The sequence below is a fragment of the Schistocerca piceifrons genome, chromosome 5 (assembly GCF_021461385.2).
Source record: "Schistocerca piceifrons isolate TAMUIC-IGC-003096 chromosome 5, iqSchPice1.1, whole genome shotgun sequence".
Taxonomy (NCBI): domain Eukaryota; kingdom Metazoa; phylum Arthropoda; class Insecta; order Orthoptera; family Acrididae; genus Schistocerca; species Schistocerca piceifrons.
Genome location: NC_060142.1, coordinates 534,002,501 through 534,020,070, shown reverse-complemented (window position 1 = coordinate 534,020,070; position 17,570 = coordinate 534,002,501). Strand labels below are relative to the sequence as shown.

The following is a 17,570-nucleotide window of genomic DNA, read 5'->3' as shown; positions in this document are numbered from 1 at the left end:
TGATAAATAGTTCAGACAAAAAGCTTTCGAAATGTGGTGCTACGGAAGAATGCTGAAGATTAAATGGGTAGATCACATAACTAATGAGGAGGTATTTAATATAATTGGGGAGAAGAGAAGTTTGTGGCACAACTTGACTAGAAGAAGGGATCAGTTGGTAGGACATGTTCTGAGGCATCAAGGGATCACCAATTTAGTACTGGAGGGCAGCATGGAGGGTAAAAATCATAGAGGGAGACCAAGAGATGAATACACTAAGCCGATTCAGAAGGATGTAGGGTGGAGTAGTTACTTGTAAATGAAGAAGCTTGCACAAGTTAGAGTAGCATGGAGAGATGCATCAAACCAGTCTCTGGACTGAAGACAACAACAACAGGTTACAGATTGTGGAAAAACAACCTAGATGAATGGACAAGTATGAGACTATAAGTTGTGACTGTTTGTAAACAAACTAGTTGATTCATGAACAGTGCTATATGTCAATGAATGAACTGTGTAAAATGTGTCTACAAAATCAGCCAAACTTTATTTTATGCACAGTTAACTGCTCTGAATTTCTGTTGTTGTTTGGTGCTGATAATGTGATAAGCACAAAATAAGTTGCATTCAGTCATCTGGGAGTGTGAGACTGTCAATTGTGACTAAAGTGTTCACAGAGAAACTCAAATGGATGATTGATAAAGACTGTCCTTCAACTGTTAATGTCTAAAATATGTCCAGAAGATGGTCAACAGTTAAACTGTGCTGTATGCAAGGATAACTGAACAATTGCATTTCTGGAAATTCCGCAGTTGGTGGTTGCTGAAAACGCCAGCCAATGGTGAGCAAAAAATAAACTGTGTTCAGCCAATTTGGGGATTTGTAATGGGGGATAAAATCTGGATGGTCCATTATGCACTGGAATCAAACAGGCAATCAGTGTATTGGCAGCAGTCAATTGTAAAAAATATTCAAAATGCAACCGTTTACGGCATCCTCAAAATGTCGAATTCATCAACAGTTTTCATTGGGGTATTCTGAACCAACTTGCCTGCTGTCCTACCTAGCATTACACAGTTCTGAAAGAACAGGTGAGCAGAGGAAAACTGTTTTCAGTAGACCATGAGGTGAAGGTTGCCATGTATGAATGGTCATGATATCGGTGGTAGGAACATGTGCAACAGACCAACTGAATTTCAAGTCTCATTTCACCATATATGGGCACATATTGTGAGTGTGCAGAATTCTTATTAAGATTAAAGTTGCATGTACTTTAACAGCACATGTAGTAAATATGTTTAGGTTGTTATTTAATGACTTAATCAAGGACAAGAATAGATAGCTACAAGTTTTTGTATCCCTACATTAATGAAACTATTTGTTTGTTACATTTGAGGGTTCCACAGTCCAGGGGGCACTGCAGCAGCAAACAGTCAGTGGCAGGTGCTCTGGTTGTGACACTAATTAATGCCCAAACTCCAAGGGTTCCCATACAATAGTTTATAAAGGGGGGGGGAGTGCCTGGACCTGGGGTTATTGTGTATCTTTAATGCTTTGGAAGATGAATGGCAACCTGTAAGTAGCCATAGAAAAAGTTACAGTTCCAACCCTGTTAAAAACCTGCATAATACTAACTTTTAAGGAAGCACCATTCACAATGAATTCAGAGTAAAAGAGACATTAACTGACCCAAGAAGCATACCTCATAGTGCAGAAATGTAATTAACAGGGAATTCTGCTTAGCTGAGCTCAGTTGGCCTTGAGTTGTATCTTGGAGTGGTTCATGAGTGATCATATATGAGTCTAAATATTGAACCTGTCAATTCAACAATTTATGAAACAGTGACATTCAGTTCCTTAATATAAAGTCACTGATGATCATTTGACAAATAATTTACTTTCTTATTAATTAAATTAATGAAGGAGTCAAAGTAAAGTGCACATCTATCTACTTTAAAAAAAAATTAATATCTTGAAAAATACCTGTAAAAAGAGAAGAAAGCATTCTATGAATGAAATAGTTGACGTTTTTAGTGAAAGGGTTAAAGGAAAAACAGTAGGTAAGACTATCTGTAAATCAACAGTGAAGTTCTAATAGCAGTTGAGATTTGAAAATTTTTGAAGTGGGTGAGATGACAGTTGACAAATCAGAGGAGGGATATCAACAAAAATAATCAGTTTTTGAAAATGTTATGTAAATGGATAGATAAATGATCTACTCACCAAGTGGTGGCAGGAGAAAACATATATAAAGCTTAAGAGAGTGTGCAAGCTTTCAGAGTCAAGGGCAAGACCTCGTACAGTGTAGTACCAAACAATCAGTCCTTCCTTATCATCCTGTCTGGTGAAGTCTCCCCTGACCTGGGATTTTGGGCAACTTTTTTGAACTCTAGTCCTTTTCCTTCATCCTTCTTCCTTCCCCTTCAACCCTTCTGCCAGAAGGAGCCACTGTCTCTAAAAGCTTGCACATTTTCTTAATCTTTGTATATGTTTTCTCTTACTGCTGCTGAGTGAGTAGATATCTATTCAATTACATTGTAAATCAGAGGTAAGGGAAGACTGGATTGGAATAGAAGAAGGGATTGGCAAGAGCCTAGAGAAGAAAAGAAAATAAGAATTGCAACAAGACAAAAATAACAAACAAAAAATGAAGGGAAACAGCTACTTACCTGCTCGTCAATGATGGGGGTGACACACTGGCACTCACAGCTGCTGGAGGGAGAGAGAGAGAGAGAGACAGAGCGAGAGAGAGAGTCATTCATCAGGCACAAAGCTGCCCTTGTCTGTCTGATGAAAACTCTTCATATTGCAAAACCCCAACAAATTCTGGTCAGCCTACCAGTCATCTGAATTTTCTAATTCAAGCTGTCAAGAATCTCCCACTATGGAGTATCTGAGACATCACTGGAGCACCAGATTTGAAGCGATGTTTATCAGTGTAACTTTAGAACACAAGGCTGTGGCAGATTTACAACTTGGTTATTAACAAGACAAGAATTATTTTTAGGTTTCTGTGACTATAAATTAAATCATGTCTTCTGTACTTAAAATGATGTTTTTACCATACTTCAAATCTGCCAGGAAGTTTTGTACTTCAGATGTCACTTATAAACAAAAATGTTGTTTTAAGTATGACTACAAGTGGCTGCTTTGTTTAGTCAGGTTTTATGGTGCATTTTCCAATAGCATCCACTGTGCATTTGATTAAAATTCTGACAGCACTGCAATAAATATAATGTGACCAATGAGTTCGAGTTATTCGTGTGCTGTAGTTGCAGCTTCCAGATTCTTCAGGCCCTTTACTTGATATTTCTGCTACTACACCAAGGTCTACACTCTATAGAGTACACGTCCATGTATAATGGAGCAGCTGAAGCTCCAAGCAAAAATACTTGTAAGTTATACTCTTGCCATTTTGCGGAGTGTGATAAGAGCATTCAATGATCTGAGGTCAAATGAGTCAGCAGGAATCACTGATGCACCTTCAGAGCAACTGGAATCTGTAAGAGTTATAGGAAAGACATTAATTCAGCAAGTATAAAAATTATTGGGCAGGTTGCTTGGTAATCTGATATGGCATTCATGAAAAACTAACTTGCTGCCAGAGGGAGCAATAGAGGGTAAAAATTGTAGAGGACAGACAAACAATAGAATATGTGAAACAGATTAAAGGAGAAGCCAGATGCAGTACATACCCAGTGATGAAAAGAACAGCAGAAAACAGAAAGCAAATGACAGCATAAAACATTCCAGACATTGAGACCAAATGAAGTTGCATACCCTAGTATGCTCTTGTCTCATGAGATGGGGATACATTTCTCTGACACAAAGGCTAATGCATGTAACAAATGCACTTATGATAGTGTACTGTTCATGAACACAAATGCACTCACATACAACGAGCAGTTATAGTGGTGAGTGTTCTTATTGCAAGTATCTATCCATCATTATTTCCTAAATAATTATCCTTAGCTAGTACATATTTTGTAATGTTACGCCTCTTCATGTGTAAACCCTTGTAGATACCTGCAATTGTGGTGATAACCAGCAAATTGTTTGTGCAGTTTCTGGTAACTAAGGAGCACTTTTGTCAAATGGAAACTTCTGTTCTCTCCAACAATATCAATGTTTTTACTACAATCAACTTCACTTTTCACCACAAACATTTTCATCTCCTTAGTACTTGCAGGAATCAAGAAACCAGTGGTTCAGTCCCTGTCTTGTCCTAATGAAACTTGGCATTGAACATCTTCTGCCATTACGTTTTAAACTTAAAGTCACTGCCTGAATTTCATTTCCAGCAATCATTATTTCATTTATGCTTACCTTTACAAAGATCTATCACATGTCATAAATCAATGCAAATGTCAAATACTCTTAATAAAAATAGCATCCTTTCAGCAATTGATGTGCAATGTAGTAGTCGTGCAATGGTCTTATCGCCAATCATAAATATACCTTACTTCTAGGATAACATATTACATTTACATGTTTTTTACTTTTTATAGTATACTAGGTGTGTCTGAAAATTTTGGCGAGGGATCACAAAAAATAAATAAACAAGGGTTACAAAAGAAAATCTTTATTAGCCTTCAAAGTAATCACTATTAGCTACAACACACTTCTGAAATTTGTTGCAAAGCTGTTAAAAACATCCTCAGACACTTCTTGTGGAAGGAATTGCTCCAAGTATCGTTGTCATACATTGTTGGATTTCTGCAATGTCTGTAAAGCATAGGCCTTTTAGATGTCTGCAAAGCATAGGCCTTTTAGATAATTGAAATGTGGGGGAATGGAACAGAACAAAAAAAGAAGAAGAAGAAGAAGAAGTCTGTGAGTGCCAAATCTGGAGAATAAGGAGGGTGCTGATAAACAGTCATCTTGCAATGAGTGAGAATGTTGAGCATGTGGATTGCAGTGTGAAAATGGTCATTATCATGGAGGAAATTCCACTGTTTGCACCAGTACAATTATGGCCAAAACTGCCAGATGCATTGTAGCAGTCATTTCAAAACTCTCTTGTAAACTTCTGTGCTGACAGCTTGACCCTCAGTTTGGAATTCCTGATGGATCACACCTCTGCTGTTGGAAAAAGGCAATCAACATTGTTTTAGTCCTGAATTTTTGTCAACTGATTTCTTTTGGGAGGCAGGAATGGCGATAAACACCATGCCATTGACTGTTTGATTGGTCTCCAGATAGTATCAGTGGCACTAGGTCTCATCTTCTGTAATGATGGTTTACAAAAATTGCAGATTCCAGTAGGACATGTTAATGAAATCTCCATTCATTTCCTCCAAATTTGCTTATGCTCATCTTGTCAGTGTGTGCGGTACAAACCGGGTATAATTCTTCTGCTTTTTCTACTGTTCATATACAGTAGTGCTTACATTGTCCTCTGCTATCATTCTCAAAGCAACTATCAGTTAGCCACAAGCTCCTGTCACACTCATCTGATGTTGTCTAGGATTGTACTTGTTGACAGCTGATTTGAATGCAGGGCATCCTTGATACTTTTTTTTCATCTCTAAAGCATTTAAACCCCTCAACCATGCACTTTTTACTCACAGCTTCAACACTGTACACTTGTGCTAACATTCCATGAGTCTCTGTCGCCATTTTACTTAATTTGAACTAAAGCTTAATGTTAACACATTGCTCAATTTTGCAATGACATGAGTTCTCATATTTACTAGTTAGTTTCATTTCAGAAGCACAGTAGGGTGTGCTCGTTGAGATGTTTCTCAATGTGTTTGTGAGGGTGCCTTATCGTAACCCACACAGTTTTTAGTATATTGGACCATCCACCAAACTTCTCTGATGCACTTGCATTATTAGGGAAAGAAAAGCCAAGGTGAAAGAGAATATGCAAATGAAGTTATCTAAGTACTTGCCAAACAGTAGAGGTGTTAAGCAGTCATCATATAAGTAGGATGAAAGTGGTTACATGTGTTTTTTTGTTAACTCTGAAGGACTTTGTCGAAAAGGTATACAATATTCCATAACTTATATGTGCCTGTTTGCTAATCAGCATCTCCTCTGCTTGGTGGTTGGTGACCTAATTCTCATATACATGTGATATGAATGGACCATTTATCTTATCAAATATAATATATACAAGGAGGTCCATTGATCATGACTGGGCCAAATATCTCATGAAATAAGCATCAAACGAAAAAACTACAAAGAACGAAACTTGTCTAGCTTGAAGTGGGAAACCAGATGGTGCTATGGTTGGCCCGCTAGATGGCGCTGCCATAGGTCATACGGATATCAACTACGTTTTTTTTTAAATAGGAACCCCCATTTTTTATTACATATTCATGTAGTACATAAAGAAATATTTGTTTTAGTTGGACCACTTTTTTCGCTTTGTGATAGATGGTGCTGTAATAGTCACAAACATATGACTCACAATTTTAGACAAACAGTTGGTAACAGGTAGGTTTTTTAAATTAAAATACTGAACGTAGGTATGTTTGAACATTTTATTTCGGTTGTTCCAATGTGATACATGTACCTTTGTGAACTTATCATTTCTGAGAACACATGCTGTTACAGCGTGATTACCTGTAAATACCACATTAATGCAATAAATGCTCAAAATGATGTCCATCAACCTCAAAGCATTTGGCAATACATGTAACGACATCCCTCTCAACAGCGAGTAGTTCGCCTTCCATAATGTTCGCACATGCATTGACAATGCGTATGGTGCTTCAATGACCAATCCACATGTCATGAAATATGCTATTCAATACCGCTTCAACCGCATGTGAGTTATGTGCGGGACATCCATCATGTTGGAAGTACATCACCATACTGTCATGCAGTGAAACATCTTGTAGTACATCGGGAGAACATTACGTAGGAAATGAGCATACATTGCACCATTTAGATTGCCATCGATTAAAAGGGGGCCAATTATCCTTCCTCCCATAATGCCGCACCATACATTAACCCACCAAGGTCGCTGATGTTCCATTTGTCGCAGCCATTGTGGATTTTCCGTTGCACAATAGTGCATATTATGCTGGTTTATGTTACCGCTGTTGGTGAATGACGCTTCGTCGCTAAATAGAATGCATGCAAAAAATCTGTCAGTCCCCCGTAATTTCTCTTGTGCCCAGTGGCAGAACTGTACACAACGTTCAAAGTCATCGCCATGCAATTCCTGGCGCATAGAAATATGGTACGGGTGCAATCGATGTTGATGTAGCATTCTCAACACCAACGTTTTTGAGATTCCTGATTCTTGCGCAGTTTGTCTGCTACTGATGTGCGGCAGGTCGTGATTGACGTTTCATATGTGGGTGAACGCTTCTTGTTTCCTTAAATAACGTAACTATCCAGCGAACAGTCCAGACACTTGGATGATGTCGTCCAGGATACCAAGCAGCATCCATAGCACATGCCCGTTGGGCATTTTGATCACGATAGCCATACATCAACACGGTATCGACCTTTTCCGCAATTGGTAAACGGTCCATTTTAACATGAGTAATGTATCGCAAAGCAAGTACCGTCCGCACTGGCGGCGAACGGTCCGGACACTTGGATGACGTCATCGAGGATACCAAGCAGCATACATAGTACATGCCCGTTGGGCATTTTGATCACAATAGCCATACATCAACACGGTATCGACCTTTTCCGCAATTGGTAAACGGTCCATTTTAACATGAGTAATGTATCGCATCCTACTCCCATGAACCATGGACCTTGCCATTGGTGGGGAGGCTTCTGTGCCTCAGCGATACAGATGGCCATACCGTAGGTGCAACCACAATGGGGGGGGGGGGAGGGGGTGGTATCTGTTGAGAGGCCAGACAAACGTGTGGTTCCTGAAGAGGGGCAGCAGCCTTTTCAGTAGTTGCAGGGGCAACAGTCTGGATGATTAACTGATCTGGCCTTGCAACACTAACCAAAACGGCCTTGCTGTGCTGGTACTGCAAACGGCTGAAAGCAAGGGGAAACTACAGCCGTGGCTGAAATCAAGGGGAAACTACAGCCGTAATTTTTCCTGAGGGCATGCAGCTTTACTGTATGGTTAAATGATGATGGCTTCCTCTTGGGTAAAATATTCCAGAGGTAAAGTAGTCCCCCATTTGGATCTCCGGGCGGGGACTATTCAAGAGGACGTCGTTATCAGGAGAAAGAGAACTGGTGTTCTACGGATTGGAGCGTGGAATGTCAGATCCCTTAATCGGGCAGGTAGGTTAGAAAATTTAAAAAGGGAAATGGATAGGTTGAAGTTAGATATAGTGGGAATTAGTGAAGTTCGGTGGCAGGAGGAACAAGACTTTTGGTCAGGTGAATACAGGGTTATAAAAACAAAATAAAATAGGGGTAATGCAGGAGTAGGTTCTGTAGTGACTTGGCAAGACAGCCAAGCCACTCGGAGGTAGCCGAAAGGCACGCGTTAAAGCTCATGCAGACTGGCGTGAGGTCTGGAACAGGACAATGTCTTGAGAATTGCAAATAAAGTACAAAGATCTTGGAATACTTAACTTTAATCCATAATTGGACAACATCGCTCTTGATACATAATTACAGTCTCAATATAAACTGGTAATGGCGCCTTGCTAGGTTGTAGCAAATGACGTAGCTGAAGGCTAAGCTAACTATCGTCTCGGCAAATGAGAGCGTATATGTCAGTGTAGCATCGCTAGCAAAGTCGGCTGTACAACTGGGGCGAGTGCTAGGACGTCTCTCTAGACCTGCCGTGTGGTGGTGCTCGGTCTGCAATCACTGACAGTGGCGACACGCGGGTCCGACGTATACTAACGGACCGCGACTGATTTAAAGGCTACCACCTAGCAAGTGTGGTGTCTGGCGGTGACACCACAGGTTTAATAATGAATAAAAAAATAGAAGTGTGGGTAAGCTACTACCAACAGCATAGTGAATGCATTACTGTGGCCAAGATAGACACGAAGTCCATGCCTACTACAGTAGTACAAGTTTATATGCCAACTAGCTCTGCAGAAGATGAAGAAATTGATGAAATGTATGATGAGATAAAAGAAATTATTCAGGTAGTGAAGGGAGACGAAAATTTAATAGTCATGGGTGACTGGAATTCGGTAGTAGGAAAAGTGAGAGAAGGAAACATAGTGGGTGAATATGGATTGGGGGAAAGAAATGAAAGAGGAAGCCGTCTGGTAGAATTTTGCCCCGAGCATAACTTAATCATAGCTAACACTTGGTTCAAGAATCATAAAAGAAGGTTGTATACATGGAAGAACCCTGGAGATACCAAAAGGTTCAGATAGATTAGGTAATGGTAAGATAGAGATTTAGGAACCACGTTTTAAATTGTAAGACATTTCCAGGGGCAGACGTGGACTCTGACCACAATCTATTGGTTATGAACTGTAGATTAAAACTGAAGAAACTGCAAAAAGGTGGGAATTTAAGGAGATGGGACCTGGATAAACTGAAAGAACCAGAGGTTGTACAGAGTTTCAGGGAGAGCATAAGGGAACAATTGACAGGAATGGGGGAAAGAAATACAGTAGAAGAAGAATGGGTAGCTCTGAGGGATGAAGTAGTGAAGGCAGCAGAGGATCAATACTGAACTTAATTGATGAAAGGAGAAAATATAAAAATGCAGTAAATGAAGCAGGCAAAAATGAATACAAACGTCTCAGAAATGAGATCAACAGGAAGTGCAAAATGGCTAAGCAGGGATGGCTAGAGGACAAATGTAAAGATGTAGAGGCTTATCTCACTAGGGGTAAGATAGATACTGCCTACAGGAAAATTAAAGAAACCTTTGGAGAAAAGAGAACCACTTGTATGAATATCAAGAGCTCAGATGGAAACCCAGTTCTAAGCAAAGAAGGGAAAGCAGAAAGGCGGAAGGCATATGTAGAGGTACAAGGGCAATGTACTTGAGGACAGTATTATGGAAATGGAATAGGATGTAGATAGAGATGAAATGGGAGATACGTGAAGAGTTTGACAGAGCACTGAAAGACCTGAGTTGAAACAAGGTGCCAGGAGTAGACAACATTCCATTAGAACTACTGACAGCCTTGGGAGAGCCAGTCCTGACAAAACTCTACCATCTGGTGAGCAAGATGTATGAGACAGGCGAAATACCCTCAGACTTCAAGAAGAATATAATAATTCCAATCCCAAAGAAAGCAGGTGTTGACAGATGTGAAAATTACCGAACTATCAGTTTAATAAGTCACAGCTGCAAAATACTAACGCGAATTCTTTACAGACGAATGGAAAAACTGGTAGAAGCCAACCTCAGCGAAGATCAGTTTGGATTCCGCAGAAATGTTGGAACTCATGAGGCAATACTGACCCTACGACTTATCTTAGAAAATAGATTAAGGAAAGGCAAGCCTATGTTTTTAGCATTTGTAGACTTAGAGAAAGCTTTTGACAATGTTGACTGGAATACTCTCTTTCAAATTCTAAAGGTGGCAGGGGTAAAATACAGAGAGCGAAAGGCTATTTACAATTTGTACAGAAAGCAGATGGCAGTTATAAGAGTCGAGGGGTATGAAAGGGAAGCAGTGGTTGGGAAGGCAGTGAGACAGGGTTGTAGCCTGTCCCCGATGTTATTCAATCTGTATATTGAGCAAGCAGTGAAGGAAACAAAAGAAAAATTTGGAGTAGGTATTAAAGTCCATGGAGAATAAATAAAAACGTTGAGGTTCGCCGATGACATTGTAATTCTGTCAGAGACATCAAAGGACTTGGAAGAGGTGTTGAATGGAATGGGCAGTGTCTTGAAAGGAGGATATAAGATGCACATCAACAAAAGCAAAACGAGGATAATGGAATGTAGTCGAATTAAGTCGGGTGATGCTGAGGGAATTAGATTAGGAAATGAGACACTTAAAGTAGTAAAGGAGTTTTGCTATTTGGGGAGCAAAATAACTGATGATGGTCGAAGTAGAGAGGATATAAAATGTAGACGGGCAGTGGCAGGGAAAGCGTTTCTGAAGAAGAGAAATTTGTTAACATCGAGTATAGATTTAAGTGTCAGGAAGTCGTTTCTGAAAGTATTTGTATGGAGTGTAGCCATGTATGGAAGTGAAACATGGGCGATAAATAATTTGGACAAGAAGAGAATAGAAGCTTTCGAAATGTGGTGCTACAGAAGAATGCTGAAGATTAGATGGGTAGATCACGTAACTAATGAGGAGGTATTGAACAGGATCGGGGAGAAGAGGAGTTTGTGGCACAACTTGACAAGAAGAAGGGATCAGTTGGTAGGACACGTTCTGAGGCATCAAGGGATCATAAATTTAGCATTGGAGGGCAGCGTGGAGCATAAAAATTGTAGAGGGAGACAAAGAGATGAATACACTAAGCAGATTCAGAAGGATGTAGGTTGCAGTAAGTACTGGGAGATGAAGAAGCTTGCACAGAATAGAGTAGCATGGAGAGCTGCATCAAACCAGTCTCAGGACTGAAGACAACAACAAACAAACAACAATGTATCGCATAGCAAATACCGTCCACACTGGCGGAATGTTACGTGATACCATGTACTTATACGTTTGTGACGATTACAGCACCATCCATCACAAAACTAAAAAAGTGGTCCAACTAAAACATTCATATTTCTTTACGTACTACACGAATATGTGATAAAAAATGGGTGTTCCTATTTTAAAAAACGCTGTTGATATCCATTTGACCTATGGCAGCGCCATCTAGCGGGTCAACCATAGCGCCAACTGGTTTCCCCCTTCAAGCTAGACGGGTTTCGTTCTTTGTAGTTTTTTCGTTTGATGCTTATTTTGTGAGATATTTGGCTTAGTCACTATCAATGGACCACCCTGTATATAATATAAACACTGTCTTCAGGCCACAAGTGGCCCATCGGGACCATCCGACCACTGTGTCAGCCACAGCTGAGGATGTGGATAGGAGGAGTGTGCGGTCAGCACACCACTCTCTTGGTCGTTATGATGGTTTTCTTTGACTGGAGCCACTACTATTTAGTCAATTAGCTCCTCAATTGGCATCATGAGAAAAATGGCAACAGCGCATGGTGGCCCGGATGGTCACCCATCCAAGTGCCAGCCATGCCCAATAGTGCTCGTCTTCGATGATCTCATGGGAACCGCTGTATCCACTGCGGCAAGGCTGTTGCTATCTTGTCAAATGCTGGTGACTAATAGGCTAAGTCTCAGCAATATTTTTGTTACCCTTAAAAACAAATGCTCATTATAATTACACATAAGTGATAAAAATAGGTCTTGTACAATTTCTGTAGATTACACAAGCTGAACATTTTATTAGGTTCACAGTTAGTTCTTGTACTAAACGTGAACAAATGAAGAGAAGCAGTTGACTTGAAAGTGATCTGCACATGGCACTGAGCCAACAACTGATTGTGATTAATCTGAAAATTTGAATACAGGGTTTATCATTTTTCTGGTGTGACGGTCTAAAAGCAAATAACTAATGTAATTAATTAATATTAAACTTCTTAACAGGTGATGATCTATACCCAGAAAAGCCAGATATATTTCAGGTTGGTACAAAACTTTCTGAGGTACAAAAGACAGCAGAAGAAATGCGGACTGGATGTGATAATCTGCACCGTATTGAATACATTGAAAATGCTAAAACTAACATTGTTCTTCGAAACATACTTCCTAGTTATGGACACAAATTGCCACTGCTCTTATTTGACAGGTAAGCTAAAGATCTATTGGATATGAGGAAAGTAACTTTTGTAATAATTGATTTTTTATACTTTTGTCACATATTTTACATTATTAAGTAGTTCCCAAAAAATGAATCAGTGATCTTCCTCCCTCCTCCTTAACCAGTTTTTCTTCCTTCTTTGAAGGAGGTATTTATTTTCTGAAAACTATGAGTACAGTGTTCCATTTTGAGGTTTCTAATACCAGTGCTGGAATTTTTGCTTCCTACTTGCCAGCCTTTCTTTTTTTTTCTTTTTTTTTTAATATATAATTTTTCTCAGCATATAAGATGGAGCATTTGCGCAACTTAAATTATCGAGACCGGGCATCATCATCATTAAAATGATCCAATAATACAGTTCAAAGGTGAAATTAGTAAGACAAATTTGTTTACAAGTGATTTCAATATTCCTAAAGCACCTTGTTATGTCCAATTTTTTCAGGAACAACCTGTGATTGGAAAAGAAGGGACTATACAATATTTGAAACGGACAAAAACAACACCTATAAATGAAACATACAGATGCTACAAGACAAAACTGCCTGTGACAGTGGTATCCTGTTTTAAAAGGCATTAATAATGGATAATTTTTTGATTCCAGCTGACTGCAATTCATTCATGTGATATGCTTTTTATCTTCCATAAATTGACAATTTAACAAAGGATGAAGTGGAATATCAAGAGTTTAGCATTGTGTCAACAAGGATTTAGAGACAAGATGATTCCACAAAGTAGATAACGTGTCACTGTTATTTATAACGTACTGTTTTTGTAATGAAATTTTTTAAATCAGATATGGATTCTAAAGTTTTAATGGGTTATTTTTTATTAATCTGCCATACCTATGACAATAAAGGGCACATGTGATGATGTGTACTGAGGAAGGTGACACAGTGCTGAGACAATGGACTCATACTAAAGAGTACACAGGTTCAAATCTCCATCTGTCCATCTCCTTAATTTCTCTAAATTGCTTAAAGAAAATGCTTGGATGGTTCCTTTAAAATAACACAGGCAGCTTCTCTCGCCAATCTGAGATTGTGCTTTGTCTCTTATGATCTCACCATCACTGGGATGTTAAAGTCAAATCTTCCTTTCCTTCCTTTGTTATTGCACAGAACACAGCTGCTGTGTCAAACAATACAGAGTGCTACTAACATCTGTCACAGCATCACTAATGGATATTCATATGCATTGTTTAGCACTTTCTAACAATAAAAAGTCCAGGAGAGAATAATGACAACATGGAAAGAATAGATTGCTATTCACCACATAGAAGAGGTGTTGAGTCACAAACATGCACACTTAAAAAAAAAAAGTACGAAACATTTAAGCTTTTTTGCAAAAAAGTCCTTCTTCCAAAATAGAAAACGCACACACACTCACACAAACACAATTGACATACACAAGGCCACTGTCTCCAGGTGCTGAAGATTGATTGTGGACTGCATCTGCATCTGACATGAGCAGCAATCTGCTGGGGGAGGTTGTGGTGGTAAGGACGTGGCATGGGCTGGGGTGAAGGGATAGCAGGGGAGGGGTAGAGGAAGATGATGCCTGTGGGAGCATGCAGGGCTGTTATGGGTACAGGATAGGGTTCCTAGGTGCAGTTTCGGGAAGTTTGCTGCAGTCCTGGGAGGTTGTGCTGGGCAGAAGGGGGGGGGGGGGAGCAGAGAAGTGGAGAAGGGGAAATGACTATGTAGGTGTGTTGGCGGGAAAGTGTAGTATGTAGTCCTGGAGTGGGAGCAGGGAAGAGGATAGGTAGATGGAGAACAGGGACTAGCGAAGGTTGATGCCAGGGGGTTCTGGCAAAGAAGTACATGTTGTAGGGAGAGTTCCCATCTATGCAGTTCAGAAAACCTATTGTTGATGGGAAGAATCCATATGGCACACACTGTGAAGCAGTCATTAAAGTAAACATTGTGTTGGGTGGCATGTTCATCAGCTTGACCTCAGTTTGTTGGTGGATATTCATGCAGACAGACAGCTTGTTAGTTGTCATGTCCACATAGAAAGTGAGGCAGTGGTTACAGTTTATTTTGTAGATCACATGGTTGCTTTTACAGGTGGCCCTGCCTTTGAAGAGTTGCCTGTGATGGGACTGGAGTACAGTAGGAGCATGTATGGGTCAGGAATTGCATATATGTCTATTGCAGGGATATGAGCCATGAGGCAAGGGGTTGAGAAAAGTGGTGGAGTAGTGATGGACAAGGATATTGTGTAGTTACTGTGGGTGGCAGAATACAGCTGTAGGATGGATGGGAATGATATCCCTCATTTCAGGACACAATGAAAGGTATTGGAAATGCTGGCTGATAATGTGATTCAGTTTCTCCAATTCCAGGTAGTGCTAAGTAATGAGAGGAGTGCTCCTTTGTGGCTGGACATTGGGTATGTGGGAGATGACTGGTGACTGGAAAGACAAGGCACAGGACATCTGTTTCTCATAAAGGTTGGGAGGGCAATTTCTGTCTGTAAAGGTGAGACCCTTGATATAATTGGAGAGGGACTGCTTGTCACTACAGATGTGCAACCATGGGTGATTAGGCTGTATGGAAGGGACTTCTTGGTACGGAATGGGAGGTAGCTGTTGAAAGCCCACATCACGAAGATGTCATCAATGAGTCTGAATCAGGTTTATTTATCGTTCGGTGACAACAACAAGTATTCAGAAATACTCACATTTTACAATTATACATTTAAGGATTTAGGCACAAAGCTAATATGTTCAAATTCTTAAAATTAATAATTGAATAATTCTAAGAGAAGGACATTTAAACCATAAAATTAGGACTATTACATGAGCCAAGTCAGAGGTTTGGGACTCTGAGTGGTTAAGAAGGATCCTCTAAGTGGCCCATCAATAGGCTGGCGTGGCCCATTGCTGTATATGGATTTGCTTGTACATAATCTCTTTAAAGGAGAAGTAATTGTGGGTAATAATGTCGTTGGCCATGGTGACCAGGAAGGAGGTTGTAGATTAGATTAGGTTAGATTAATACTTGTTCCATAGATCATGAATACGACACTTCGTAATGATGTGGAACATGTCAGGTTAATAAAAGATGTCTGTACAAGATATTACATTACACAAAATGTTGCATGACACTAATGTTTAAGTTGTTGTTGCTGTCCCCCCCCCCCCCCCCCCCTTCCCCCCTCCCAGCCCTTAATTTATATCTAAAAATTCAGCCAATGAGTAGAAGGAGTTGTCATCTAGAAATTCTTTTAATTTACTTTTAAATGTTAGTTGGTTATCTGTCAGGCTTTTGATCCTGTTTGGTAGGTGACCAAAGACTTTTGTGGCAGCATAATTTACCCCTTTCTGTGCCAAAGTCAGATTTAACCCTGCATAGTGAAGATCATCCTTTCTCCTGGTGTTACAGCTATGCACACTGCTATTACTTTTGAACTGGGTTGGATTATTAACAACAAATTTCATAAGTGAATATATATACTGTGAGGATCCCTAGATCCTTAAATAGATGTCTGCGGGATGACTGTGGGTGGGCTCCAGCAGTTATTCTGATTACACGTTTTTGAGCAATGAATACTTTTCTACTCAACAATGAATTACCCCAGAATATGATGCCATACGAAAGCAGTGAATGGAAGTAGGCGTAGTAAGCTAATTTACTGAAGATTCTTATAACCCTAATAGCATACGTAGCTGAACTCAGACGTTTCAGCAGACCATCAATGTGTTGCTTCCAGTTTAACCTCTCGTCAATGGACACACCTAAAAGTTTTGAAAATTCTACCTTAGCTACAAACTTCTGTTCAAAGTCTATATTTATTACTGGAGCATGCTTAGAAACAGTTTAGGCCAAATTTTTACAGTGTATAAATACTGAAAATTCTAATCAAATTGACTATAAAGAGCAAATTCTTTAACAACTTCCTCCTTCCAACTCACATCCCCTCACCCTCGCTATGCACTGCTTTCTGACAATGCACCCACTGATCTTTTCCCATTCTCTGCTCCTCTCCTTTCTGCTTCCTCTTTTTTCCCTTCCTTCCCTCCCCATCAGCCTCCCAGTGCTACACCAGGCAGCCTTGTCTGCCAACTATAGTCCTCATATGCTTTGCCAGGCAGCACTGTTCCCTCTTCACCACTCCATTATGGATTTGTGGCACCGATGAGGTTGACACCAGCATCGATACAAGGTTTGTCTCTAGACTCTGAGCATCAATTTTGGACGCTGAGCATTGTCTTTGGGCTGTTCCGCCATGTCAGTTCTTTGTGAGCCTTTGATGTGTTTAGGTGAATAAATGAACTACTGTTAAATGGGTGTTGTTTGGTGTAACTAACCCGAACACCCACCTCACTGGTGACCCTGAGTTGTAACGTCTTTCATTTTCACCGCTTTACTGTGTCCGCAACCCGCAACCTCCACGTCAGTTATTTCCGCGTGTATTACATCAACACAGCATTCGAACATGGCTTCGGCCCAGCGCCTAACGCCGGATTTTGTGATCGACATGCATCATGTTGCAGGCGATGTACACCTGCCAGGACTGCAACATGATGCCTCTCACTCAACGATTACGCTGATTTCGCTGGACGTTTTTGAGCCTGCAACAATAAGTGAGGTTAGGAGTGTGCATGACTCCGGATATCAGATGCCTTTGTTCCCACCACATGTGCCCTCCCTCATCGACGGTGCAGTTACCTCTTACGGATCTCCGTGCAGTGCGGGACCAATGCTGATTTCTGAAAATGCTTCGTTGGACAACCTACCACCACCAGGACAATGATTTGCCATGCCGCAATCCGTGCAGTACCACGCGGATTCCTGCCACTTGGCTGGAACTGCTTCGTTCACAGTTCAACCTCCTCAGCATCGGACCACGCCCGCCCCTGCCTCAGTTCAGCATCAGCACATGCCTTCCTACTTCGATAC

At 40.4% G+C, this 17,570-nt stretch overlaps 1 protein-coding gene across 3 annotated transcripts in view; it reads left to right on the top strand.

Moving 5' to 3' along the window:
* The window catches only part of LOC124798008 (acyl-coenzyme A diphosphatase NUDT19), a 100,543-nt gene extending 87,063 nt beyond the window's left edge, over window positions 1–13,480 (top strand). For all 3 annotated transcript variants that reach the window (XM_047261205.1, XM_047261204.1, XM_047261206.1), the window contains 2 exons: window positions 12,453–12,654; window positions 13,109–13,480. In XM_047261205.1, coding sequence (XP_047117161.1) covers window positions 12,453–12,654; window positions 13,109–13,121 — 215 coding nt within the window. In that variant the 3' untranslated portion in view covers window positions 13,122–13,480. The remainder of the gene's footprint in view (window positions 1–12,452; window positions 12,655–13,108) is intronic.
* Window positions 13,481–17,570: the final 4,090 nt, after the last annotated feature.